Source organism: Thamnophis sirtalis, unplaced genomic scaffold (assembly GCF_051295495.1).
Source record: "Thamnophis sirtalis isolate CommonGarterSnake01/CBP01778 unplaced genomic scaffold, rThaSir2_p1.2 scaffold_2, whole genome shotgun sequence".
Lineage (NCBI taxonomy): Eukaryota > Metazoa > Chordata > Lepidosauria > Squamata > Natricidae > Thamnophis > Thamnophis sirtalis.
In genome coordinates, this window is record NW_028261382.1 from 86,832,411 (window position 1) to 86,858,457 (window position 26,047).

General features: G+C 43.1%; 1 protein-coding gene across 1 annotated transcript in view; it reads right to left on the minus strand.

Moving 5' to 3' along the window:
* Positions 1–286: 286 nt before the first annotated feature.
* The window catches only part of ROBO3 (roundabout guidance receptor 3), a 233,956-nt gene continuing 208,195 nt past the window's right edge, over positions 287–26,047 (minus strand). The window contains exons 13-28 of the mRNA XM_087706316.1: positions 25,189–25,310; positions 24,818–25,034; positions 19,925–20,049; positions 19,480–19,651; positions 18,148–18,342; positions 17,588–17,611; positions 17,426–17,471; positions 15,398–15,555; positions 12,816–13,091; positions 12,151–12,319; positions 10,159–10,386; positions 9,204–9,385; positions 7,300–7,407; positions 5,080–5,259; positions 2,419–2,573; positions 287–801 (exon numbers count right to left, since the gene is read on the minus strand). Coding sequence (XP_087562442.1) covers positions 790–801; positions 2,419–2,573; positions 5,080–5,259; positions 7,300–7,407; positions 9,204–9,385; positions 10,159–10,386; positions 12,151–12,319; positions 12,816–13,091; positions 15,398–15,555; positions 17,426–17,471; positions 17,588–17,611; positions 18,148–18,342; positions 19,480–19,651; positions 19,925–20,049; positions 24,818–25,034; positions 25,189–25,310 — 2,369 coding nt within the window. The 3' untranslated portion in view covers positions 287–789. The remainder of the gene's footprint in view (positions 802–2,418; positions 2,574–5,079; positions 5,260–7,299; positions 7,408–9,203; positions 9,386–10,158; positions 10,387–12,150; positions 12,320–12,815; positions 13,092–15,397; positions 15,556–17,425; positions 17,472–17,587; positions 17,612–18,147; positions 18,343–19,479; positions 19,652–19,924; positions 20,050–24,817; positions 25,035–25,188; positions 25,311–26,047) is intronic.

The window sequence follows — 26,047 nt, forward strand, 5'->3', positions numbered from 1 at the left end:
GATGTTGGTGTGTGAACACGCTGAACTCGATGCATCCAATAAACCTGTTTCTCTCACTTTCGTGGTCTCAAGTCCTGCTCTTTCGTAAGTAGATTACTAACCACAATCTGCTGCAACAGGAAAGTTGCTGCAACTTTGTGCAATTCGATAAAGCAAAAACGCTGAAGTTTCTGGCAATTCCTTTTTGGAAAGGGAGGTGGAACAGGCAAACTACCTGTGTTACAATATCCGTGAGGATGCATCACCAGGGGAGGGGGAAAAAAAAGCACAGATTGCTCAGCAAGACTCAGGTTAACAAATAGCTTTATTGGCCATTTTACAAAAGGATTCATTAGCTACCAAAGAAATCCCCACGGAGCCCTGCTTTATGGCAGGCAGGGCGAAGCACCTGGGCAGCATCTGATTATGTGCTTGATGTGATGGGCTCTTTCAGGGCCCAACAGGAGCTGAATGTCTGCAGATCCACTTCATTTTTCTGCCTCGTCTCCCACTTCTTACCCACCACTGCTAGTGGCGCCAATCTCCCCATCTCGAAAAATGCCCAGCCTCTTCCCAAACAGGCCCAACGAGCCTCAAGGCTTGAATGTCTCTTTGTCTCCATTTATAAATACAGTTTCCTTGCCTCTCAGGGACCGTCAACCTCCAGGAAAACAAACCTATTTACATGGAGCCAGGCCGAACTGCTCCTTTGGAAGGATCATAAATTAGATGCACAGAAAACCACCAGGCCCCAAGTCTCCAGATGTCAAACTCATAACCTTGCTTTGCTCATGCCAATGGCGTTTGGTTTCATCTTTTCTCCTGAAAATGCAAGAAGAGAACACATCAGTATGCTTGTTCCTGTCATTTGTTTGCCTTTCTGTATTGCATCATCCAGGTTAAAAAAAAAAGGGGCCCATTTATCTCCTTCTCAAAGCCCATCGCCCCAGGCTGCTTAGAATCCAGATGGGCCACCTGTAGATCACACATCTGGACCCCTGCCCACTTTTCTCACTGCCTGGTTGAGCCGTATCTTGGCTAGTTGCCAGTAACTGACCCCGACTGGTATTTCCTAGCAGTTTATGGGGAGCACTTAGATTATTGGCATCGCAAAGCTAAGAGCAACAGCAAACTAGCAATCATCGGTGATTTCTGAAGAAGGAAGAAGGAACTGAGGGAGACAGAAGCAGCTCTGGTCTATTTTGATGTGCATGAATGCAGATTATTACCAACCTGTAAATGTTTTGGCTCACACATATCTCCAAGGTTTTAAGTGTTATTTCATTCTCCCCCACCACCAATGATTTGCCAATTCCCTGCTTAACGTATCTAAATTTTTTTCTAAACCCACTTTGATTATTGTCTCTAAAAGTCAAGCTACCTATGATTGGACTCACTAGTGCAACTACTATAGAGTTGAAGGAGATCTGAATCAAGTCTCTAGCATAACAAGGACATGATTCAGAGGTGGGTTCCTACCAGTTCGCACCTATTCGGTAGAACCGGTTAGAAGAGGTTCCACCAGTGGACCCGGAAAGCAGGCCACACCTACAGAAGAGGTTCCAAACATTTTTGAAACCCCCCACGCCTCCCCCCCACAGACAGACAGACAGACAGACTGACACAGAGAGAGAGAGAAAGAGAACGAAAGAAAGGAAGAAATACATAAAGAAAGAAAGAAAAAAGAAAGAAAAAGAGTGAGAGAGAGATGAAAGAAAAAAAGAAAAAAGAGACAGAGAGACAAAAGGAAGGAAAGAGAGAGAGAGAGAGAGAGAGAGAGAGAGAGAGAGAGAGAGAGAGAGAACACATGGCCGGCAAGCTACTCCCACTAGGTGACATGGCCAGCAAGCCATCCCACAAAGGAGGCCACACCCTCAGAGTAGGTTCCAAATGTTTTTGAAACCCACCACTGACATGATTGGAGTTAAAATTTTGCCTGGACAAAGCTCCCTTAGATGCACTGATCTAGGAATCTTATTAAAAACATTATTTAGGTAGTTTAAGACCTCACATGTTTGCTCATTAATGTGGGGGGGAAAAGATAAATCTTGGTTTATAGACCCCACTGATCTATTTAATACAACACTCAAAATATAATGCTTTGTTTTATCTTAAACATGGCATACAATTTAGCAGGTTGTATACTGCAGGCACTGTGAGCTAATCTAATGCTTGGTTTGTCTGCTCCATATCCAATGAGCAATCCAGAAGAGTCCAAGCAGAACAAAGAGTTAATACTCTTCCCAGATTCTGTGGTTCTAATACACGTCAGGATACACCTCCTTTTTAGTTGTTCTTGAGATCTTGATGGGTCTATCAGCTTTGTGTGACAGCCAGCCAACCTTTCTCAGCCCATCCCAAACAAGGGTTTTGAACCCCTCCTTCAATCATGCAAAAGAAAAGGGAAAATGGGGGCAGCAGGGAGCCCTGTGCAGTCACCTCATTGCGATCCCCTGTTGTCCGGCTGCGTCCTGATCCATGGCCTCTGGATGCCGTGGAACCCCTGGAAGAAGAGCTTCCTGTTGTAGAGCAATTGCTTGACATCTGGCTCCGGGAGAGAAAGCTGGGCTTGTTGTAGGGAATAATTTCTTCTTCTGCCAAGAGACACCCAACAAGAGAGTTTAAAACAAACCAGAGAAAAGCAACAGTTTCTCTAGCAATGCACACCACAGCTGTTTTGCAGTCTACACAGTTGTGGAAATAAGGATGGGATAAAAATAAGAATAATCACCCCCTCTTCCATCAATCATCCTTTTCTAGGTAAGTAGATGTTTGTGAGCACACTCAAAATCATGAAATAACAGCTGTCGATTCATTTCAAGTCCTTGAATGAACATCACCCATACCTGTGTGATCATTTCAAATTACCTCTAATTCCTGCTCTTCAAAAAAAACCTACTTAAGAAGCAACTTCCGAGCATCTGTCTTGGCAAAAATTCAGCCCAGAGAACAGGAAAATTCTGGGCTCAGTACAGCAAGCAAATGGTCCTTGTCAGCTGCATAATTCAACAAAGTGGCATTACAAATAAAAGTTGTGGGTCTTGAAAGAGATCGCCTAATCTCCATAATTAGGTCTTGTGGAAGTGCCAAAAAGTAAAGGGGAGTTAGAGGTGAGGAGAGTGATTAATTGTAGAAACCCCTGCTCGTAATGGTCACCTGCATGATCTAGAGTTATGTTGATTCCTCCAGAAATTCTTCACTAGCTTGGATCGTAAGCTGAACTAACACACCTCCTTTCTCTCCAAGTGCCTCAGAAACAGCAACTTAGGCACTAAGAACTCTGGGAACTGTAGCTATCTATCTATGTCTATCTATCTATCATCTATCTATCTATCATCTATCTACCTATCTCTATCTATCTATCTATCTATCTATCTATCTATCTATCTATCTATCTATCTATCTATCTATCTATCTATCTATCATCTATCATCTATCTATCTATCTATCTATCTATCTATCTATCTATCTATCTATCTATCTATCTATCTATCTATCTATCTATCTATGTCTCTATCTATCTATCTATCTATCTATCTATCTATCTATCTATCTATCTATCTATGTCTCTATCTATCTATCTATCTATCTATCTATCTATCTATCTATCTATCTATCTATCTATCTATCTATCTATCTATGTCTCTGTCTGTCTGTCTTTCTGTCTATCTATGTATCTATGTATCTCTATCTATCTATCTATCTATCTATCTATCTATCTATCTATCTAACAATCTATCTATCATCTATCTATCTATGTCTCTATCTATCATCTATCTATCTATCTCTCTCTCTCTCTCTCTCTCTCTCTCTCTCTCTCTCTGTCTGTCTTTCTGTCTATCTATGTATCTATGTATCTCTCTCTCTCTCTCTCTCTCTCTCTCTCTCTCTCTCTCTCTCTGTCTGTCTTTCTGTCTATCTATGTATCTATGTATCTCTATCTATCTATCTATCTATCTATCTGTCTGTCTGTCTGTCTGTCTGTCTGTCTATCTCTCTCTCTCTCTCTCTGTCTGTCTGTCTGTCTTTCTGTCTATCTATGTATCTATATATATGTCTCTGTCTGTCTGTCTGTCTGTCTGTCTGTCTGTCTGTCTGTCTGTAGTGGAGGGAGGATTTAAGTATAGACATTCACATTTTGTCACTCTGCCAAAGCAAAACTGGAAAAACAGGAAGACCATCCATTGCCCAAAGGACCGAGAGCAATCTGGTTTGCTGTATATGTCTTTATTATAGGAAGTCCTCGACATACAACTACAATTGAAACCAGAATTTTCATTATTAAGCAAGATGGTGATTTCAGTGAGTCATGCCCAATTTCATGACCTTTTCTGCCACGTTATTAAGCAAATCATGCAGTTGCTAAGTGAATCACATTGTCATTACATAAATCCAGCTTCCCTCACTGCCTTTGCTTGTTGGAAGATAGCTGGGAAGGGCACAAATGACATTCGATCCAATGTCAGTTGCTAAGCACCTGGATTTCTACCCCGTGACTGTGAGGATTGGTTGTAGCTCACGTTTTACGTGTTGTAGTAACTTCAAATGGTCGCTAAATGAATGCTTGTAAGGCGAGGAGTACCTGTATTGAAATCTACTGCAAACTGCTTTGAGACTCATTCTGTTGAAAGGTGAAACGTACATCAAACGAGCAGAAGCTCTACATTTTTCAAATGGGAAAAGCAAGCAGATTTCTATTTTTTTATATAACAATTCAATTTGCCAAACCCCGTGCTTGACCTTTCTATAGTACAGTGTTTCTCAACCTTGGCAACTTGAAGATGTCTGGACTTCAACTCCCAGAATTCCCCCAGCCAGCAAATGCTGGCTGGGGGAATTCTGGGAGTTGAAGTCCAGACATCTTCAAGTTGCCAAGGTTGAGAAACACTGCTATAGTAACTGCAGCAGAAAAGAACATTTCCAAGATGAAACAACAGGCCCTCCTCCTTGAATTTTCAAGGAGCTCCCAAGTAGTCATCTTCCTTCAAAAGCAGGAGATGGATGATTATTCATCTCGCTGGCCCGTGATTCCAGATCAATACGCAATCTCGCAATCAATCCACCCGTAGTATGAGAAAGGCTTCCTATGACTAACATTACCATCTCGGTGCTGTTGGTAGAGCTGGCCAGCCACTGTACGATGGGCAACTTTCCTCTCCATGGCTGAGGAACCGTTGAGGTCTTTCTCTAAAGAAGGCTCACAGTTCAGACGCGGGGTGCTGTCTGGAGCAGAGCTGCCGAGATCTTCTGCAGGTGGTGGCAAAGGTGGTGGCGGCAGATCTGCAAGTAGAACGGAGGATTAAAGCATCCGCTCTCGCTTTCTACGAAGTCCCTGAAAGGTCTTCAGTCCTCCAATGTATTCAAAAGATTCGTGACCCGTCAAAACCGCGGAGGACAAAATCGCGCTCGACGAAAGCGCGCATTTGACGTCATCACAGCGCGACGAAAAACATTAAAAATTGAAATAAAATTAAAATTAAAGCAAGCCGATTCACATAAAGGTAAGGGTTAGGTTTAGGGTTAGGGTTAGGTTTAGAGCGTTAGGGTTACGTTTAGCGTTAGGTTAAGGGTTAGCGTTAGGTTTAGCGTTACGTTAACGGTTAGGTTTAGGGTTAGATTTAGGGTTAGGTTAAGGGTTAGGTTTAGGGTTAGGTTTAGGGTTAGGTTTGGGGGGGTTAGGGTAAGGTTTTCACTTTATTTTTACATTTTTTGATCACAGCGCGATGTTTTCGTCGCGCTGTGATGACGTCAAATGCGCGCTTTCGTCGAGCACGATTTTGTCCTCCACGGTTTTGTGGTGGAACCAAAAGATTCACCTTAGAGCAAGGGGCCTCCAAACTTAGCAACTTTTAGACTTGTGGACTTCAACTCCTGGAATCCCTCAGCTGGGAATTGAAGTCCGCAAGTCTTAAAGTTGAAGTAGAGTGTTGAACTCCACCAGCATTAAAATTGCCAAGTTTGGAGACCCCTGTCTTAGAGCATTCATACTGGCAGCCTTAGGAACCTGAAAATCTCAGAATGGTATGTGCTGCACTCTGAGTGGTGGTGCTTGGAGAATCAGATGGACTTCAGTTGTTCAGTACTTCAGTTGTAGTTACTAAAAGAGCAGAACTGCTTGCTGTTATTAGCAGGAACCAAAAGCAAGTGGGAAGATCAGGACCAATGTCAGCAAATGCAGAGTTTGTCATTGGCTAGCTTACTTCAGAACTGGAGTGTCCAGACAACCAGCCAGTAGCTACAGATGTGGAGCAAACCAAAAATGACTCCTCCCCTCACAGATCACCCCGGATGCTTCCAGGTGAAAAGCTTTCATATCTATAAAGGAGAATATTTCCAGCTCAGGGTTGAAATGAGGGGTTCTTGATGCTGTCTCAACTTGGTTGTTTCCTTGCAGATGTTTCATTACTCAAACTAGGTAGCATCATCAGTGCTAAGATGTTACCTAGTTTGGGCAAAGAAACATCTACAAGAAAACAACCAAGCTCAGAGAGCAGTAAGGACCCCTTGCTTTAATTTCTTCCCTAAGTAGGATTTGACCTAACCTTTGGGCCATGGAGGTCATGATGTGACCTCATGCAATGGCCTGAATACCCAATCAAACCAAAATGGAAATCTCATATGAGCATTGTGAGAATCTAAACATCTTGCAATTGTGACAAGGAGATCACATGTGTGGATACACATGTTAAACATCACAAAACCAAACCAGGGTTGTTCTCGAGGATTTTAGCGGGCACGCTACCATCCTGGGGCTCTGCGTTCCTCTCTCCAGCCCTAAATGGTGGCTTATTAGCCTTTTAAATAAGTAGCCATTCTGCTTAGTACATTGCTTCATTGGTCCCTAATGGCTGAGTCCCAATTTAATACTTTCAACATGTGGCTTGCCTGCGATACGAGAAAGAAAACATTAAATGCGTTCCTGAAAACAATGGTGTGAGCAAGATTCTTTAAAAGGAAGTGGAAAGTAGATGCTTTCCAGATGTGAGTGGCTGCTTCTTGGTACATGGAGGAACTAAACCGATTAGGTAATGGAATTAAGAGGATGCTATAATTAAAGGCATCAAGCCAGTTTCGTATAGTGGTTACCGATCTGAGGCTAAAAAAACCAGGAGACTGAATTTGAATCCTGCCTTAGGCATGAAGCCAACTGGGTGACTTTGGGCCAGCCATTCTCTCTCGGCCCTAGGAAGGAGGAGACAAAGGAAGACCACTTCTGAACGCATTGCCAAGAAGACTGTCTATAGGTTTGTTCATGCACTCAACAGGAATCAAGAGAACAGAAGAGGATTTAACACTGTATAGCACAAACGTGGGAGTTACCTCCTTGTTTCTTCTCTCGACGATAGTGGCTGGACTTGGATTTCTTTTTGCCTTTTCCTTTCTGACCCAGAGGAAGCAAAACATCACCAAGGCTGGGATGGGTCTTGCCTGCCAGTAAAAGCCCAACGTCAGTAATAACTTAGCTTTCCCCAACAACTTATTGGCAAAGCTCAGAATTGCTCACCTGTGCTAAATGGATTAAAAAACACAGGCAAAATATGCACATTATGCTAAGGCGTCATGTGGCATGTTGGATTTTGGGTTTGGGTGATGGGTGAACTCCAGCATAATGGCTGATTTCCTCATATTCAGGTCAACCTGAAGGCCCCAAGCACTTCACCTTTTAGCCTCCAATAACCCATGAGACAGGACAGTAATTTTCATGGTATTGACTACAAGGGGACTCTGAACCTGGTCCTCCCAGTCTAATGAGCTAAGCACTGCACCATGGAGACTCTTGAAAGCCTCAAAGGGAATTAGTCTTCCATCGCGCAATTACATGCAGTCCTCAATTTATGACACTTAGAGACTGTTCAAAGTTATCATGGCTCCCCCCCCCCCCTGAAATACTTAGGACCAGGTTTCAAAGTTCTGACAGCCAAGCCCCCATCATAGTCACATAACCACATTTCAAGCTCTTGGCAACTGGCCTGCATTTATGGATATTTCCCATGGTCAAATGACCACAACTGGTTGTTCGTAAGCAGCCTAGAGTCACTGAGAGTGAGTAGACAGCCATATAAATCCTCTAAATAGATGAGATAGATGAGATAGATAGATAGATCGATAGATCGATAGATGGATGGATGGATGTATGGACGGACGGACGGACGGACAGACAGACAGACACAGACAGATGATTATAGCTACATAGCTAGATAGCTAATAGATAGATAGATGATGATTGCTAGATAGCTAGACAGATGGTAGACATACATACATACATACAGACAGACAGATAGATGATAGATGATAGACAGAAAATCAGATGATTGATAGATGATAGATAGATAGATAGATAGATAGATGATAGAAAGATAGAAAGATAGAAAGATAGAAAGATAGAAAGATAGAAAGATAGAAAGATAGAAAGATAGAAAGATAGAAAGATAGAAAGATAGAAAGATAGAAAGATAGAAAGATAGAAAGATAGAAAGATAGAAAGATAGAAAGATAGAAAGATAGAAAGATAGAAAGATAGAAAGATAGAAAGATAGAAAGATAGAAAGATAGAAAGATAGAAAGATAGAAAGATGATAGATAGATGATAGATGATAGACAGAAAGTCAGATGATTGATAGATGATAGATGATAGATAGAAAGTCAGATGATAGATGATAGATAGATAGATAGATAGATAGATAGATAGATAGATAGATAGATAGATGATAGATAGAGAGACAGTCAGTCAGATGATAGATGATAGATTATAGATAGGTAGGTATGTAGGTATGTAGGTAGATCGATAGATCGATCGATCGATCGATAGATAGATAGATCGATTGATAGATAGATAGATAGATAGATAGATCGATTGATAGATAGATAGATAGATGATATTTTTGCTGAAAACTATTTACTTCTGTTTTTAGCAAAAATACCCAATAGCAAACAATGGCTTTACATAAGCATGGCATTCGCTTAACAATTATGGTATTCACTTAACAATCAAGCAAAGAGTAATAAAATCAAATCCACACATGGATGACCCACTTTATAATTGTCATGACTTAGAACTGGAAAAAGCTCCATTACAGTTGTAAATCAGGACTACATGTCACTACAAATATTTTACTCTTCCTGTAACAGGAAGCCAGTTCTCTTCAACGAGGATGCCACGGCCATCCCTGTTCCTGTGATGCTATGGGAACACCTAGGAAGAGCGCTTTAGAAGATGAACTCACCTTGACCCGGGGAGTCCACATTCTCTGCACTGTGCGCTGGTGTTTGGCTCAGGTTACGCCGGTGACTGTGCCTGGGAAGCATGGCTTCTGACCTCTCTTCGGGCAGGTTTAGATTGGGATTAGACTGAGTCAAGGGAGGACTTGAGGGCCTTGGCAAGGGACCTGAGCCATTGGGTAACCGCCTGCGAAGCAAAGGAGCAACAGATTAAATGGACAGGTTTTTGAGATGTCCCAATTTTCTAAATCACTTAAATGTAGAACATTATCAGATGTTTTTGGAGACTAGGCATAGCTTTAGACTTCAGATAGCATGCTTGAACACCATCAACATGACAGGCCCTGTCTGCTTTCACTTTCCATTGTACCAAACACTAGAGGGGGCGAAGGGTATCTTGGGGGGTTATTTCCTTACTTAATATATCTTCCTCCTTTTTTCCCAATTCATCAAAAGAATTAATGGCACACATTGATAAGAGAATGATGTATTTATTGAAAGTGATTCAATATAGCAGTTAGACTTATATACCGCTTCATAGGGCTTTCAGCCCTCTCTAAGCGGTTTACAGAGTCAGCATATCGCCCCCCCAACAACAATCCGGGTCCTCATTTTACCCACCTCGGAAGGATGGAAGGCTGAGTCAACCTTGAGCCGGTGAGATTTGAACCGCTGAACTGCAGATAGCAGTCAGCTGAAGTGGCCTGCAGTACTGCACCCTAACCACTGCGCCACCTCGGCTCCTCTCTATGGTCAAGTCTATATTAGCACTCAAACTGCAGTGGATTAACATCTGCCTAAAAGGACCCTTCTCTTGCTCAGTCGCTTCCCATAGCAAAGAGACACCACAGATACTGACCGTAAAGCTTCTGCAGATCATTAGGAGGAATGTGGAGTCTCTGAGGGCCACATTAAAGGTGACATCGTAAGCCTAGACTGCAGACTTGGGGAGCCTCATACCTGGGCAGATGGGGAATCTCAAAGTGGTGCAGCCTGGGAATGTCCTCTGAAGCTCTCATCTCTTCCCGTGGCGAGGGAGTCAGAGTTGCCGTGGACTGCTGTCCATAGGAATTTGCAGGAGAAGAGGCATCGTTGCGAGGTGGTGGAGGAGGACATTCTTCTTCCTGGATGTTCTCCATTAAGTAGGTCCTCTCTGGCAGAGGTGGACACCATTCCTCCACCTCTGACCTATCAAAGGTTCATACATTGTCTTAAGCCAGGACTTATTTTAACCATCGTTTATTAAACATATGTTTGTTCAGTTCCACCACAAAACCGCGGTACACTAAAGCGCGCTCGACGAAAGTGCGTACGTGACATCATCACAGCGTGACGAAAACAGCACGCTGTGAGCGGTAAACTTAAAATTAATGCGTAAATCTAAACCTAACCCCCCCAAACCTAACCCTAAACCTAACCCTAAGCCTAACCCTTAACCTAACCCTAAACCTAACCCTAAACCTAACCCTTAACCTAACGCTAAACCTAACGCTAACCCTTAACCTAACCCTAAACCTAATCCTAACGCTTAACGTAACCCTAAACCTAACCCTAACCCTTAACCTAACCCTAAACCTAACCCTAAACCTAACCCTTACCTTCATGTGAATCGGCTTGCTTTAATTTTATTTTAATTTTAATTTAATTTATTTTTAATTTTATTTGTCGCGCTGCTACTGATGTCACGTACGCGCTTTCTTCGGGCGCGCTGTAGTGTACCGCGGTTTTGGTGTGCCATGTGTTTGTTCATAAGTAATATTAAGCCATTAGAACTCTCACCTACACATATGTGCAACAAACCAAGCAAAGCACGTCATGGATTCATCGATGCCTAAAGTAAGCCATCCAGCAATCTACATGGCTGTCAGTGGACTAAAAGATGCTTAATGTAGTTACTAAATTAATTTGTTTGGGCTCATAGTGAACATTTGAGCCATCAACTGCTACAAACGACAACTAAAGTGAGACAAAGCAAAACCAAGCTTAGAGCATTTTCTAGGTTTTCAATGAGCTGGTTTAATTATTTTCCATTTCCATTTATTGAATTTATAGGCCGCCCAATCCCGGAGGACTCCGGGCGGCTTACAGAAATAAGAAATAAGAAATATTAAAAAGGGTTAAAACAGATAGGACACAACAAATTAAAAGAAGCACAACATGCACCCAGTCTAAGCGGGGCTGGACCTCAATCAAGAGGTCAACAGTCCCAGGCCTGCTGGAAAAGCCAGGTTTTGATAGCTTTACGGAAGGCCATGAGAGTGGGTAGGGCCCGGATCTCTGGGGGTAGCTCGTTCCATAGGGCCGGAGAGGCAACAGAGAAGGCCCTACTCCGAGGCGTCGCCAGCCGGCATTGTCCAGCTGATGGCACCTGGAGAAGGCCCATCCTGTGCGATCTTACCGGTCTTAGGGAGGTATGCGGCAGAAGACGGTCTCGTAGATATCCGGGTCCTAGGCCATGTAGGGCTTTAAAGGTGATTATGTTGAATGAAAAAAAATATGTTGAATGAACTCAGCCAATAAACTAGTTGGGAAGACTAGGCTCCCAATACTCAACTAGTAACCTAATTGAACAGACGCATGCTCCTTGTAGCATCAATAGGGAGAAATTAAGGGAGAAGAAAGTCATAGGCAGAGGGGCATTTAAGGGTTCTGGAGGTTAAAACTTGATTTTTGAGTCAGTTGAAGATATCCTGCGTGGAACTATTGACCTCAAAACTGGCAATACTGATTATAATTATTTTTCCTCTCGTACGTTCCTCTCTGTTCCTAAGCAGACCATTAGGGCAGTCTGTACTACAGGAAAATGCATTACTCCTGGAAAAAGCTGGTCAAAATTCAAGTGCAAACTCAGCCTTAATATGAACATGAAACCCACTTTTCAGTGCCAAGCTCTTTCAGCAGAAAAAACACAGTAAAATACATGTAATTTCCCAGTCCTCCGATGGGCCTTACGTGAGTTCTAGTTCTTCTTCCTCTTCTTCTTCTTCTTCCTCCTCCTCTTCCTCCTCCACATATTGGCTCAGCTCATTGGCAGATGGTGGTGGGGGCAGCACTTCTGTCCAGTTGAGGGATGGTGTTTTTACTGGCTTCCCCATCGATTTCTGTTTCCCAGGTTTAGCAACTACGGAAAGAGAGAAGTTAGACCTTCCATTACGGTAAAAGACTTTGGTTGCCAGCCTAGTCCTATCTGCAAAGAACAACTCTTATTAAAATTAATGAACCTGCATGTTTTCTTAAAGAGGTCACCTCAGTATGCTAACTTTATAGTTCTCCTAATCTTCCTGCAGCAATTTGTGTTTCTCTTGAACAAGATGTTATGCATTTTTATGCTACACGTATTGTATCGCATTGTCATCAATGATGAATTACCTTTTTCTAGGAAATGCCAGGCCTATTCTTCTCAAGACAAGAGGACCACATTGCAAGTTGAGACTAGATACATGATACACTTGGAGAGGATGGGAAGGGCAGAGGAAGATCTCTAGACTAGGGAGAGTGTAGGCTACAATTTCCATCATCTCTAACTTGCCTACCCTAGCCACATCTTAATTAGACTTGTACTATCAAACATTTGAGTACGTCCATGGTCTAGCTTCTTGTAGGCTTATGGTCCCTACCACTCTCCACCCTGCCCCGGTCGGGCTGGGCATACTGGATGGTAGAGATGCCAGGCTCGTTGTTCCATTGGCCTTCCTCTTCATCAGGTGAGTGTAGATGAGTTGCACCATATGGTACCACAGGAGTTGTGGCATATGGGGTGGTGTGCTGGGAAAATGCCCCATTGAAGGTCCTCATGTCATCACTGGCCGGGTCAATGGTGCTGTATATGGGGCCATCGGACACCCCCGTCCCAAACTTCTCTGTCTGAGCAATGTAATTAGAAATCCCAGCATCTGTAAACAAGGACAGATGTTGTGAGCCTTTACCAGGTTTACGGGTTGAGCTGAAGCAGATTAAGGGTGCCTCAATTCCAAATGCCTCTAACATCTGTAGGTCTTTTATTTGAACTTATCGAGAGAGAGAGAGAAAAGGGGGGTCCTTGTTGTATTTTCAAAATCCTGTTTCAGTTTTTTCTCTTGGGTGGGAAACATCTCTCAGCCACTTCCTTTAAAAGATCCAGCTTCTTACTGGAGCCTGCCTGCCCACCCTCTTCCCCCACGGATCAGCTAGATTTTTTATTTAGTTATGTATATATCAAATATATAAATAAAGAGGGAGCCGAGGCAATGCATGTTTGCCTCTTGCTAGCCAGTTCTGGTTTTCTCCCATTAACGTTTTTATTGAGTTATAAAATAATGTAAAATTCAAAGTGAATAGGAAAGCAGTGGGGAGGGAAAGGGGAAGGAGAGGTGAGGAAGGATAAGAAAAAAAGAAAGAAAAAGAAGCATTGACTTCCGACTCTCTATGCTAGCCAGTTGATTTGATTTGATTTTTTATTGTATTTCTATGCCGCCCTATTCCCAGAGGGACTCAGGGCGGCTCACAAACCAAGTAAGGGGGGGGGGAATACAAGCGGGGGAAAAAAGGAACAACGGACAAACAACACCACAATTTAAAAACAATCAACAGCCACACAATTCGAGCGGGGACAAGAACTCATCAAATAGCAGTAGTATTGACTTATATACCACTTCATAGGCCTTTCAGGCCTCTCTAAGCGGTTTACAGAGAGTCAGCATATTGCCCCCAACAATCTGGGTCCTCATTTTACCCACCTCGGAAGGATGGAAGGCTGAGTCAACCCTGAGCCGGTGAGATTTGAACCGCTGAACTGCTGATCTAGCAGTAGCCTGCAGTGCTGCATTTAACCACTGCGCCACCTTGGCTCAGCCCCAGGCCTGTCGGAACAGCCAGGTTTTAAGGGCTTTGCGGAAAGCCTGGAGGATGGTGAGGGTCCGAATCTCCACGGGGAGCTCATTCCAAAGGGCCGGAGCAGCCACAGAGAAGGCCCTCCTCTGGCTGGTAGCCAATCGGCATTGGCCAGTGGATGGAATTCGGAGGAGGCCTAATCTGTGGGATCTAATCGGTCTGTTGGAGGTAATTGGCAGCAGGCGGTCTCTCAAGTACCCAGGTCCAATACCATGACGGGCTTTATAAGTGACGACTAGTGCCTTGAAGCGTATCCGAAGACCAATAGGCAGCCAGTGCAGCTCGCGGAGGATAGGTGTAACGTGGGTGAACCGAGGTGCACCCACGATCGCTCGCGCGGCTGCATTCTGGACAAGCTGAAGTCTCCGAATGCTCTTCAAGGGCAGCCCCATGTAGAGCACGTTGCAGTAGTTCTAGACCAGTGATGGCGAACCTATGACATGCGTGTCAGTGCTGACACGCGTAGCCATTTGGGGTGACACGCACAGGATTTCATGCGATTCATCCTCGGCTCCTGCTCCTGCACGGCCGGCGAGGATGAAAGAATCTGTGCTGGAGGAACGGGGGGGGGGGGCGGGACGTGTGATCTCCCCACCCACACTCACTTACTTTATCGCCACCACCCCTTTCTGAGCGCAGGGGCTGCTGGTAAGGCGTGCGTGCCGTGCGCACACACGTCATCAGCGCGGCGAGAGAGGACCCGCAGGAGAGGAGCGCGGGAACAGTGCGCGCCTCTCTCCAGTCAGGCCGGCACAGAGAGTCTACAAAAAAGTCACTAATAGGCAGGTTAGTTAAAGAATTCGCCCTCCCCCTCACTTATCTCAATTCACGGCAGGGCTGTGGAGTCTGCTGCTTCCAGCTCCACGTCCTCATCAACATGCCGTTCCGGCCCGCCCCCGCTATGAATATTCATATTCTTCGCCCTCGCGTCACTAGGAATATTCATAGCAGGGGCGGGCTGGAGCGGCATGTTGATGAGGACGTGGAGCTGGAAGCAGCCGACTCCACAGCCCTGGTTCACGGCACCCCAAACAAGTTCAATAATATCAAGGGCAACATACAAATCGACTGATGAACAAAGAAGTTACTAAGCAGGTATGTTAAATAATTTGTTTTTGGTTTATTAAATACAATTATATATTGCAATTATACATTTTTGTAGTTTAAACTATAAATTGCGCAAAATTATGTTTTTGTCAAAGTGACACACAACGCGAGTTATGCTCGATTTTTTGCCGATTTTTGACACACCACGCCAAAAAGGTTGCCCATCACTGTTCTAGACCTTCCGTGCTCCTGAGAGTCACACTTGACACTATGGAGCTCTTACCATTGTAGTATCTTTCAGTGACGTTATGATTTCCTGTACAACAGGCCATTCCAGGATCTTTTGTCTTCCCATTCCGTAGCAGATTTGGGGCTGGCCAGGAGTCTGCCAGCCATGGGTAGCTGGAAGCACTGGTAGCCATGGCCAGCATGCCAGGGCGGCTAGAGGAGAGACGGAGAATTATTTATTTGGTGACTAATGTGACAGCCATTTAAAAACAATTCGAGTAAGCGTGCATGCTTTAGTTAATTAATTGATTAAAAATGGTTTCAATTTAATACAGGTCTTTTAATTAAATTCAATTATGAGGCAAAGAAAGCACTTTCAATTATCAGGGGTATCCGACCAAGGGAAATGTTAAGACTTGTGGACTTCAATTCCCAGAATTCCCAATGGCTGGCTAGGGAATTCTGGGAGTTGAAGGCCCCAAGTCTTAAAAGTTCCTAAGGTTGGACACCCATCTTTTGGATATGTACAAGGTTGCAACAAGCAAGGTGTTAAAGGAAGTGTTGTATTTTTTTGGTTCAAAAATGCACAGCTTTAAATTTTGGAGTTTGGCTTACACCACATTTTAAACTTTGCTGCTAATGTTCAGATACCCAAATTGGTGTCCTGGGGAGTTGAGAATTATAGCCCAAAAACATAACAGGAAAACACTTGACTGAAAATGGCAGGAGTTATTTATTTTCTTGCCTGATTTCTTAATTAATAAATAATTGCATTCTCGTAATGTTCAATAGCAACCCTTTATATATTTCTTGGTATTTGAGGGATGACTGTATTCCAACATGCTGTTCTGTTTGGTGATTAATTTTTTAATCTTCTCTTTGGGTGAAGTGTTTCGAATGATCCTGAAACAGACACATGAAACGTGGCATATAATGAAACAAGGTACTCTGGAGGGATCTTCACTGAAAACTACTGAAGGGGTTGAAATAAAGATTAACTGACAGCCTGCCAAAAAATGGGTAACCTCTGAGTTATATGATGGATTATCATCATGGTTTCATCATTTCCTTCAATAATAATCTTCTTCTTCTTCCTTCTTCCTTCTTCCTTCTTCCTTCTTCCTTCTTCCTTCTTCCTTCTTCCTTCTTGGGGAAGAAGGACCCAGATTGTTGGGGGCAATATGCTGACTCTCTGTAAACCGCTTAGAGAGGCCTGAAAGGCCTATGAAGCGGTATATAAGTCTACTGCTATTGCTATTGCTATTGCTATTCTTCCTTCTTCCTTCTTCTTCTTCTTCTTCCTCCTTCTCCTCCTCCTCCTCCTCCTTCCTCGTCCTCCTCCTCCTCCTCCTCCTCCTCCTCCTCCTCCTTCTTCTTCTTGTATGTTCCAGCAAAACTCTGGAGCAATTTCAAGCAAACTTGGTACACAGATGACTTCTCCTCTGGAAACAAATACTGGGGTGGGGAGACACCCCTGGGGTATGTCTGTGTCTGTGTGTGCATTCCAGCATAACTCTGGAACGCCTGGGCCATTAAGAGACTGAGTGCGGCATCCTAGAACGGCTACTGTTTGTGATGTCAGTTCCTTCGCAGCTTCCTCTGGAAAGCCAGCCATGGCATTTACCCTCCAGTGGACCAATGGGAAAGCGCCCCATGGATTTGGGGCAAAGTGCCAGGATCGTAGACAGGGTGGGAAAGAGGAGTGCATGGGAGGGGCAAGGGAGAGGGCAGGGATGATGGGCAAGGGAGTAGGGGAAAGAAAGCCCCAGCTCAATGGCTCCCTGTCAGACAAATGCTTCGAGGTCTATAAATACCCAGGCAATGCTGGGTTATCAGCTAATATCAGATAAAAAGGGAGGGAAGAACTTTGTCTTTTCAGAACATGCTTGTGATGTTTATTGCTCCTTAGAAATGCCTTGATTAGCAGGACTTAGTTGACCAAAGGCATTTAACTGATCAATCCAAATCAATTCACTGATTAAATGTTGCAGTAGCTGTAACTTCCAAGATTTTGCCCCAATCAAACAGAAACGTAAAGCTTATGGGAGAATCCTTCCAATTAGCCCCAGGCCTCCGCACTCACCTGCTGCTGCCGACACGCGCTGGTCCATCCGTATGGGGGAAAGAAACTGCAAAGGAGAACAGAGCAGACTCTCAGGGATGCTCCTTTCGAGAACAAAAGAAGGGGAGAATTGATGGTATGGAGGACAAAGCAACACAATGGGAAGGGGGCACAAAGCCTTACCTGCTGGCGTGTAGGCAAAGGAAGCTGAAAAGAGAAGCAAGCAGAGAGTGAGGCAGCTCAAAGGAGGTCATCGCTGGGGTCAGCATGGATGGGCAGGGAGTCTAAGTTAAAATGATGGGGCACAGCAGGTGCATTGCATGCAAAATGACATGTGTTCCAAATCCCAATTAAAGGGAACCCACCAAAGGGGAGAAGGAGACCTCAAAATGGGCGGGGTGTCCCAGTTACATTTTCCTCCAGGACTCAGATCTCTACTTGGCCCATTAACACAGTATAGAACAGAAGGGGAAGCTGGAGGCAAGAGGAAGGAAGTCTTCCTTCCCCTTCCCCAACAAGGGAAGAGGTTTAGGAGGGGTGGTCCAGCCTCCAGGGTAGGATCCAACTTCATCTTTGGTGCAAGTGAGTCCATTGGAGCTCTCCATGGTGCTGAGATGCCCCATTCTGCTTAGTAGGCTTCTAGTCAAAGACAGGCCAAAGGACCTAGTATAAGACAGCCCACCTACCCCCTCCTTTAAGAATGCTAGAGTGGGGAGCTGGGAGTAAAGATGAGTTTATCTTGCCTGTATAGTGGCTCATCTCCTTTCTCTTCTTTCGGCGACAATAGATCCACACGCTGAAGCACATGAGAATGACCCAGCAGGCTCCTCCGATGCCAGCAATGAAAGCCGGTTGTTTCACGACACCTGTGATCTGCTCAGCAAGGCTCACACTATCCCCATTGTCCACAGGGACAGTGTCCTGGTCTGGCAGGGGTTCTGCAGCAAACATGGAAGGCAAAGGCATTTGGAGTCAGAAGAGGTACAAGGCTTGAGCACGGTCAGTTATGAGATGAGGACAGTAACCAGGTTGAGGATTGCAGTTTTCCTTTAGCATATCAAGGAGAGAGCCAATCATATGAGTCTCTACTTTCACTGTTCTAAAATAGCGTGGCACGACAAAACCGCGCTCGTCAAAATCGCGGTGATAAAATCGCGGCGCTAAAGCCGTGACGTCATCACCACGCGTCATCACCGCCACGACAACAGCGCAGCAACAGAAGGGCGCTTTAAAACGGCGCCGCAGCAGAAAGCCAACTTCAATTAAGGTAAGCATTAGGATTAGGTTTAGGGGTTTGTTTTAGGGTTAGGTTTAGGGTTAGGTTTAGCGTTAGGTTTAGCGTTAGGTTTAGCATTAGGTTTAGCGTTAGGTTTAGCATTAAGTTTAGGGTTAGGTTTAGCATTAAGTTTAGGGTTAGGTTTAGGTTTAGGGTTAGGTTTAGGGTTAGGTTTAGGGTACTGAGTGCTTGGGAATGCGCGAATTTGCCCTCCGCGATTATGTCATCGCGGTAGGGTCGCCTTTTTCCTTAGCGCTTAGAACGGCGTGAATTAGTCTTCACGGTTATGTCTCCGTGGATAAGGGCTTCGCTGATTTGTGGTGGAACCCTAAAATAGCAAACTACTGTTCTATTGCCCTGACAATATTGCATGTCTGTCTCACACTTCCTTCATCCTATTGCATTTTATCACTTTTCCTACCTTTTGGAATCAGCTGACTCCCGTTTCAGAACTAAAGTTATGGAACATTTGCAAGAGAGACATTGCGAGATGGTTTATCTTTGAATGAACGTATTTAAGAAGCCCTTGAATGAATACCATTCAAACCATCTAAAAGCACGATAGTCATAGTGGGTGGATGTAATTTTAGTCATTGTCCTCTTGGTCGTAACACATCAATTTATTATAGGCCATAACTGAAAAGACCATCTCTCGTTCATATGACAGCTGTACCTTTGAAGATGCTAGGGATGTGCTGCAGAGCTTCCCCAGGTGATCCACCTGGTTGGACAGGATTGTATGGAAATGAATCCTCTTTTTCCCCAACTGTGGGCATATGAAGGAGTCCCGAATACTCACTGATCTGTATGGTGATCGGGGCGCTCCTTACTCCGATGCCAGCACTAGTGGTAGCCGCAACCTCTGTGCGGTAGATCATGCCAGGGATTAGCCCCATCAAAACTGTGGAACGCATTGTGCCATCCACTGTCTTATTAATGTGATAGCGAGTCTCGTTTCCCAGACACCAAACCTGTCCAGGAGGAGGAGAAGACCATAGTAACTAATGGCTGAAGACAACATTACCCTGCAAAAAGAACTAGCTGCACATCACTGGATTGCAGTATCTAACAGAGTAAAGAATGGATGCATTGGCCAGGCAGTTGGACAAGCCAATCTACAACATGTAACCCAACTCTATGATAATATTCCCCAGCTTCTATGACCATCAGAAGTCCAAAGGACTTCAGATCCATTCTTTTGGGGGTGTCCCTCATTGCAAAAGTTGTCAAGGAACCCATCTTACCCGATAATCTTGAATGATCCCATTTTGTTCTCCAGGTGGAGGTGGCTCCCACGATATGCTTATACTAGTACTGTTGCTGGTTCCCACCGTCATAACAGAAACTCCTTGTGGAGGAGCACTGGGGGCTGAGGAAGAGGAAGAGGGAAGAAAAGGGATTTCTTGCTCAGAATAGTCTGATGAAGATAGCCAGCATTGCAACTTCTACTCCGAGTTGTGAAAGCCCACCAAGATATGTATGGTCAGGACATGCTGGATGAATTTTGATACAACGCTAAGGTTCGATACGGATTTGCCTGGTTTTTGCTAAACAGAAAACTGAAGAGCATGTGGTCTTTATTGCAGACAAGAAATTCGCAACAGAAATGGAGAAGCAATCATCATGAACAGAAAGATGCCAGAGTCACTACTTGACTACAACATCAACATGTTAAGTTTAAGGCAAGTCACTTAACATTGCAGTGATCCAAGTCTCATTTTCCAATTCAAGACACAGCTGTATAGCATCTTGCAACACTTACAAAAAACATTGTGGGAGACTGGAATCTTAAAATTGGAACTAAATAATATCTGCAATATTGGGACAATTTGACTTCAGTATACATACTAAAGCTGGAGACAGACTAATAGAGATCTGCTAAGGAAATTCAATGTTTACAGAAAATACCTTCTTCCAACAGCCTGAAAGATTACTTTACACATGAACATTAGTCAACGGACAAACCCAAAATCAAATTTACTATATGCTCTGCAAGCTGAGATGGAGAAGATCTATTCAATCAGCAAAAACAAGATTTGGTATTGCCTGTGGCTAGCATATGAACTCCTCCTTGCAACTTAATTCATCAGACAGACAAGATATTATCTCGGCAATATTCAATATGATTATACAGCGAAGGTAAAGCATGTATTTAGTGGATTAGAATTGATAAATAGAGTGCTTGAAGAACTCTGGATGAAACCTTGTGACATCACCAAAGATAAAGCCAGAGAAATATATTGAAATGCAGAAAGCAAAAGAGGATGAAATTGCTGTCTGCTAAGATATTGAAAATAGCTGAAGAAACAAAAGGAAACAGAGGCAGAAAGAAATGGGTGTAACTAAAACGCTACATTCTAGAGAATGGTACAAAGAGACAGTGAGTTATATCTACACCGACATACAAAGAAACTGAGAACAACAATAAATGAAAAAGGACAAGAAATTTGAGAAAATTATAGAAATTGGGGGAAAATTTAATACAAAGTGGTCATAATAAAAGCCAAAGCTCTAAAGAAGCTAAAAAGAATGGCACAAACACAAACACACACACACACAGACAGACACACACACAGAAGATGAACAAGGTGGGTTCAGAAGAGGCAAAGGCAACTGAGATTACAAATAGCATCCAGTGGAAAATGAAAAAAGACCAGAATCTCTTTTTATCTATCTATCTATCTATCTATCTATCTATCTATCTATCTATCTATCTATCTATCTATCTATCTATCTATCTATCTATCTATCTATCTATCTATCTATCTATCTATCTATCATCTATCTATCTATCTATCTATCTATCTATCTATCTATCTATCTATCTATCTATCTATCTATCTATCTTTGTCTCTCTCTGTCTATCTATCTTTGTCTCTCTCTGTCTATCTATCTATCTATCTATCTATCTATCTATCTATCTATCTATCTATCTATCTATCTATCTATCTATCTATCTATCTTCTATCTATCATCTATCTATCTATCTATCTATCTTCTATCTATCATCTATCTATCTATCTATCTATCTATCATCTATCTATCTATCTATCTATCTATCTATCTATCTATCTATCTATCTATCTATCTATCTATCTATCTATCTTTGTCTCTCTCTGTCTATCTATCTTTGTCTCTCTCTGTCTATCTATCTATCTATCTATCTATCTATCTATCTATCTATCTATCTTCTATCTATCTATCTTTGTCTCTCTCTGTCTATCTATCTTTGTCTCTCTCTGTCTGTCTGTCTATCTATCTATCTTCTATCTATCATCTATCTATCTATCTATCTATCTATCTATCTATCTATCTATCTATCTATCTATCTTCTATCTATCATCTATCTATCTATCTATCTATCTTCTATCTATCATCTATCTATCTATCTATCTATCTATCTATCTATCTATCTATCTATCTATCTATCATCGATCGATCGATCGATCGATCGATCGATCGACCTACCTACCTACCTACCTACCTACCTACCTACCTACCTACCTACCTACCTACCCACCCACCCACCCACCCACCTACCTACCTACCTATCTACCTATCTATCTATTTGTCACATTTAAAATAAAAAAGTGACTCTGAGTAACCTATTAGCTGCAATAACTTGTGAATAACTCCTTAAAGACATTGGTGCACTCTAAGCTTCCTCCTATTCTGCCTACGGATGAATTTCTATCATGACCAGGAATCAAGAATAAGAACGGAGCGTGAGACAGCGAAAGCATTTAAAAACGGGAAAGGCGTTAGGGCTGAATACTGACATTGTGCTCAATATTTATTTATTTGTTGATTGATTGATTCAAATTTAGAGATGGCCCATCTCACTCACAGAGTGATTCTGAATTGTGCACAATTGAAAACATTGAAAACCATATAAAATATTGTATTTCAGTAAAAGGAGGCACAGTTAAAACAAGGGTGGCAATTGGAGTTTGCACGGCAGGGGAGAGCCTTCATGGATGTCGACTGTACTGAGTGAAATGTCGGATTAGGGGAGACAGAAACCGGAATTACAATTGCTGTGAGAAATGTCAACCACCAGAGATGTTCTGATGATACCACTTGATACTTGGAAGTGGAGAAGACTTAAGTGAACTCTTTTTGAACGTGCTGGTCTGCTGCTCCATATTAAAAACAACAAACCCATTTAAAATCATGTTAACAGGCAGTGCCAACCCAATGCAAAGAAAGAGGGAAACTGATGTAGCCAACAGATTTTATCTTCCTAGGCTCAAGCATGGCATACATACTGTGGAGGTGCCATGCCTGCAACTAAATTATATATTGTCAAAATCATTATTTTCCCAGTTATAACATATAGCGTAAAAGGGTAGATGATCAGAAAAACTGAACAAAAAATGCACGCTTCTGAATTATGGCGCTGAAGAAGATTGTTGGGGAAATAAATAATTTATTTTTCTTGGATTGCAAAAAGAAGAAATCATTCAAGAAGAGATGAAACACAACCAGAGCGCACGTGGAAATACTAACAATGAAACCAATGCTTATATATTTTGGACGAGCAAGCAAAGCAACAGGCAAGATTTATTAAAAAAAAGGCTGGGATGCCTGGAAAAAATCAAACTCAATTGAAAAAAGCCAATAAAAGAACAAGTGACTGGCTATAAGGTATAAGAACTAAAAAACAAACCCTCACTGATAATTCTGGTGGAATGATGTCCTTTGGAAACCAGAAGTGACTGAATGACTGAACAATCTCAACATACTCTGTGAAATCAGCCGTTGTGGTTTATCAGCTGTGATTTATTTAGTGTGTCTTGTTAACCTGACCAGTTTCAATCTGTTAAAACAACTCTCATCCTTATGCAGGGTTCTTGTTCCTCCTGCTTATGGGCTTTCTGTAGAAATCAACAGATCAGCCAAGCAGAAGACCCTATTTGGCAGAAGATACAACCGCTTCATCAATGCATGCGAACTTTATAAATCAAGACCACGTACTTCGTCTGTCAAATTTGGTTAACAATTAAGGCCAAATGATCAATTTTTTTTGCCTGTTCACAGGAAGACAATTGGGGGGGGGGGGAGAAAAGGGAGCATATGGAAAGGATTCTTTTTTAGTGTCTTATAAACCACCCCGAAGATAATTAAATCAAAGGGCCAACATTTGATCAATCGGGCAGAGAGCAAATGTTTGATTATTAATAATAGATGAATAGCAATAGCAATAGCAATAGCAGTTAGACTTATATACCGCTTCATAGGGCTTTCAGCCCTCTCTAAGCGGTTTACAGAGTCAGCTTATCGCCCCCAACAACAATCTGGGTCCTCATTTTACCCACCTCAGAAGGATGGAAGGCTGAGTCAACCCTGAGCCGGTGAGATTAGAACCGCTGAACTGGAGATCACAGTCAGCTGAAGTGGCTGCAGTACAGCACTCTAACCACTGCGCCACCTCGGCTCTTAAAAAGGCCCCCGAGAATCCTAATTCTGTAAGATATACTGTATTTTACAAAAAAAAAATCTCAGAGATCTCCTAATCCATTCTACCAATGTTAACAATCAGCAGTCATGAAATAGTTCCCTGGGAAATTATTCCTTTCCTTACTTCTGTCTAACAATCAATACAGCATTCGGAATTCATGTCTCCGTAGAAAAGAAGTCTATAGTGCTTACGGTTCGGAGTTAGACACAAAAAAATGACGATGATAGAGTAGCAATAGCAATAGCAATAGCAGTTAGACTTATATACCGCTTCATAGGGCTTTCAGCCCTCTCTAAGCGGTTTACAGAGTCAGCATATTGCCCCCAACAACAATCCGGGTCCCCATTTTACCCACCTCGGAAGGATGGAAGGCTGAGTCAACCCTGAGCCAGTGAGATTTGAACAGCCAAACTGCAGAACTGCAGTGCTGCATTTAATCACTGCGCCAACCAGAGGTGGGTTGCTTCTGGTTCGGCCTGGATTGGGTGAACTGGTAGTGGCTGTGGCTGTAGGCCCCACCCACCTACCTGCACATGCGAACCGGTAGTAAAAAATTTGGAAACCCACCACTGGAGAAAACCTCAATATTCACATGACCATTGAAACCAAGAGATTTGGTTATAGGCAGGTGGGGATGACTCGGGCATAAAGATAGCAGCTTTCTTTTCCTACCAACCTTCTTCTGGGGTTCGCACCAGGAGCACCTCACTATCCATGCCCTGGAACTCATCAAAATATGGCCGGATCTTGACCTCATATTCTTGGCCTTTGCGTAGGTCTACTAAGACAGTGTTCCGTTCAACAGGTGACTTCACATCCTGCACCAGCCAAGCGCTGTTCTTGGGCCGGTACATCACCCGATAACCTTGGATGAATTGAGCCTGGCGATCCACCTGAAGGAAATAAAGGGAGAGAGCATTGACTGTATGGGGTTGGGACCTATTGCCTGGATCCATGCTTTTCCCATCCAGGATCCCATTTCTTTCTCTTGCTATTGGTTCTGATGATGTTGTTTCAAGAAAAAAGTATGAGCTTATTTGCACTCACAGTCCAGGTGACTTGGATGGTGGTGGAAGTGAGGACAACGGGTTCCTGGAGCTGAACTACCACATCCCCAAGTTCCCGTTGCACCTGCCGGTGGTCAACTCCTTGTCTGGTGGGACTCACATCTATCAAAAAAACCCCCACAAATCCCATATCAGATGATACTCTTTGCAACAAGACCAACATCAAATATCCAAAACAGAAAAAGTGGTCACCAAGTTATAGAGATGCATACTCTCATCAAGTTTGTTTCTAGGTTTTACTGGATTACTTAACTCTAGGTAACTTGGTGACTTCAAGAGTTAGAAACATGCTTTTGTAGCAATGTTCAATCTGTGCTAGGCCAACTGAACTTTCTATGGAAAGATTGTAGAGGTACAGATGTACAACTGGAGATTATAAACCAAGTACTCTTCTTAACTCTGGTTCCTAAAGGGTTTTCTCAAAGGAACAAGGAATAATGGATGGAAATTGATCAAGGAGAGATTCAACCTGGAAATAAGGAGACATTTTGTGACAGTGAGAACAATCAACCCATGGAAGAGAAGTTGCCTTCAGAAGTTGTGGGAGCTTCATCACTGGAGGCTTTCAAGAAGAGACTGGACTGCAATCTATCAGAAACGGTGTAAGGTCTCTTGCTTGGATGGGGGGGTTGGACTAGATGACCTACATGGTCCCTTCCAACTCTGTTAATCTAATCTAATCTATCCTGAAAGGCCTAAGAGGGCTGAGAACTAAAGTAGAAGGGACCATATATTATTTGAGTAGATTTGCAGACTTCTCTACAATTACTTGGAGGACTGCAGAATGAAAGTAAGAAGAAAAGAGTTCTACATAGCTAATCACCCAACACATGTGCACA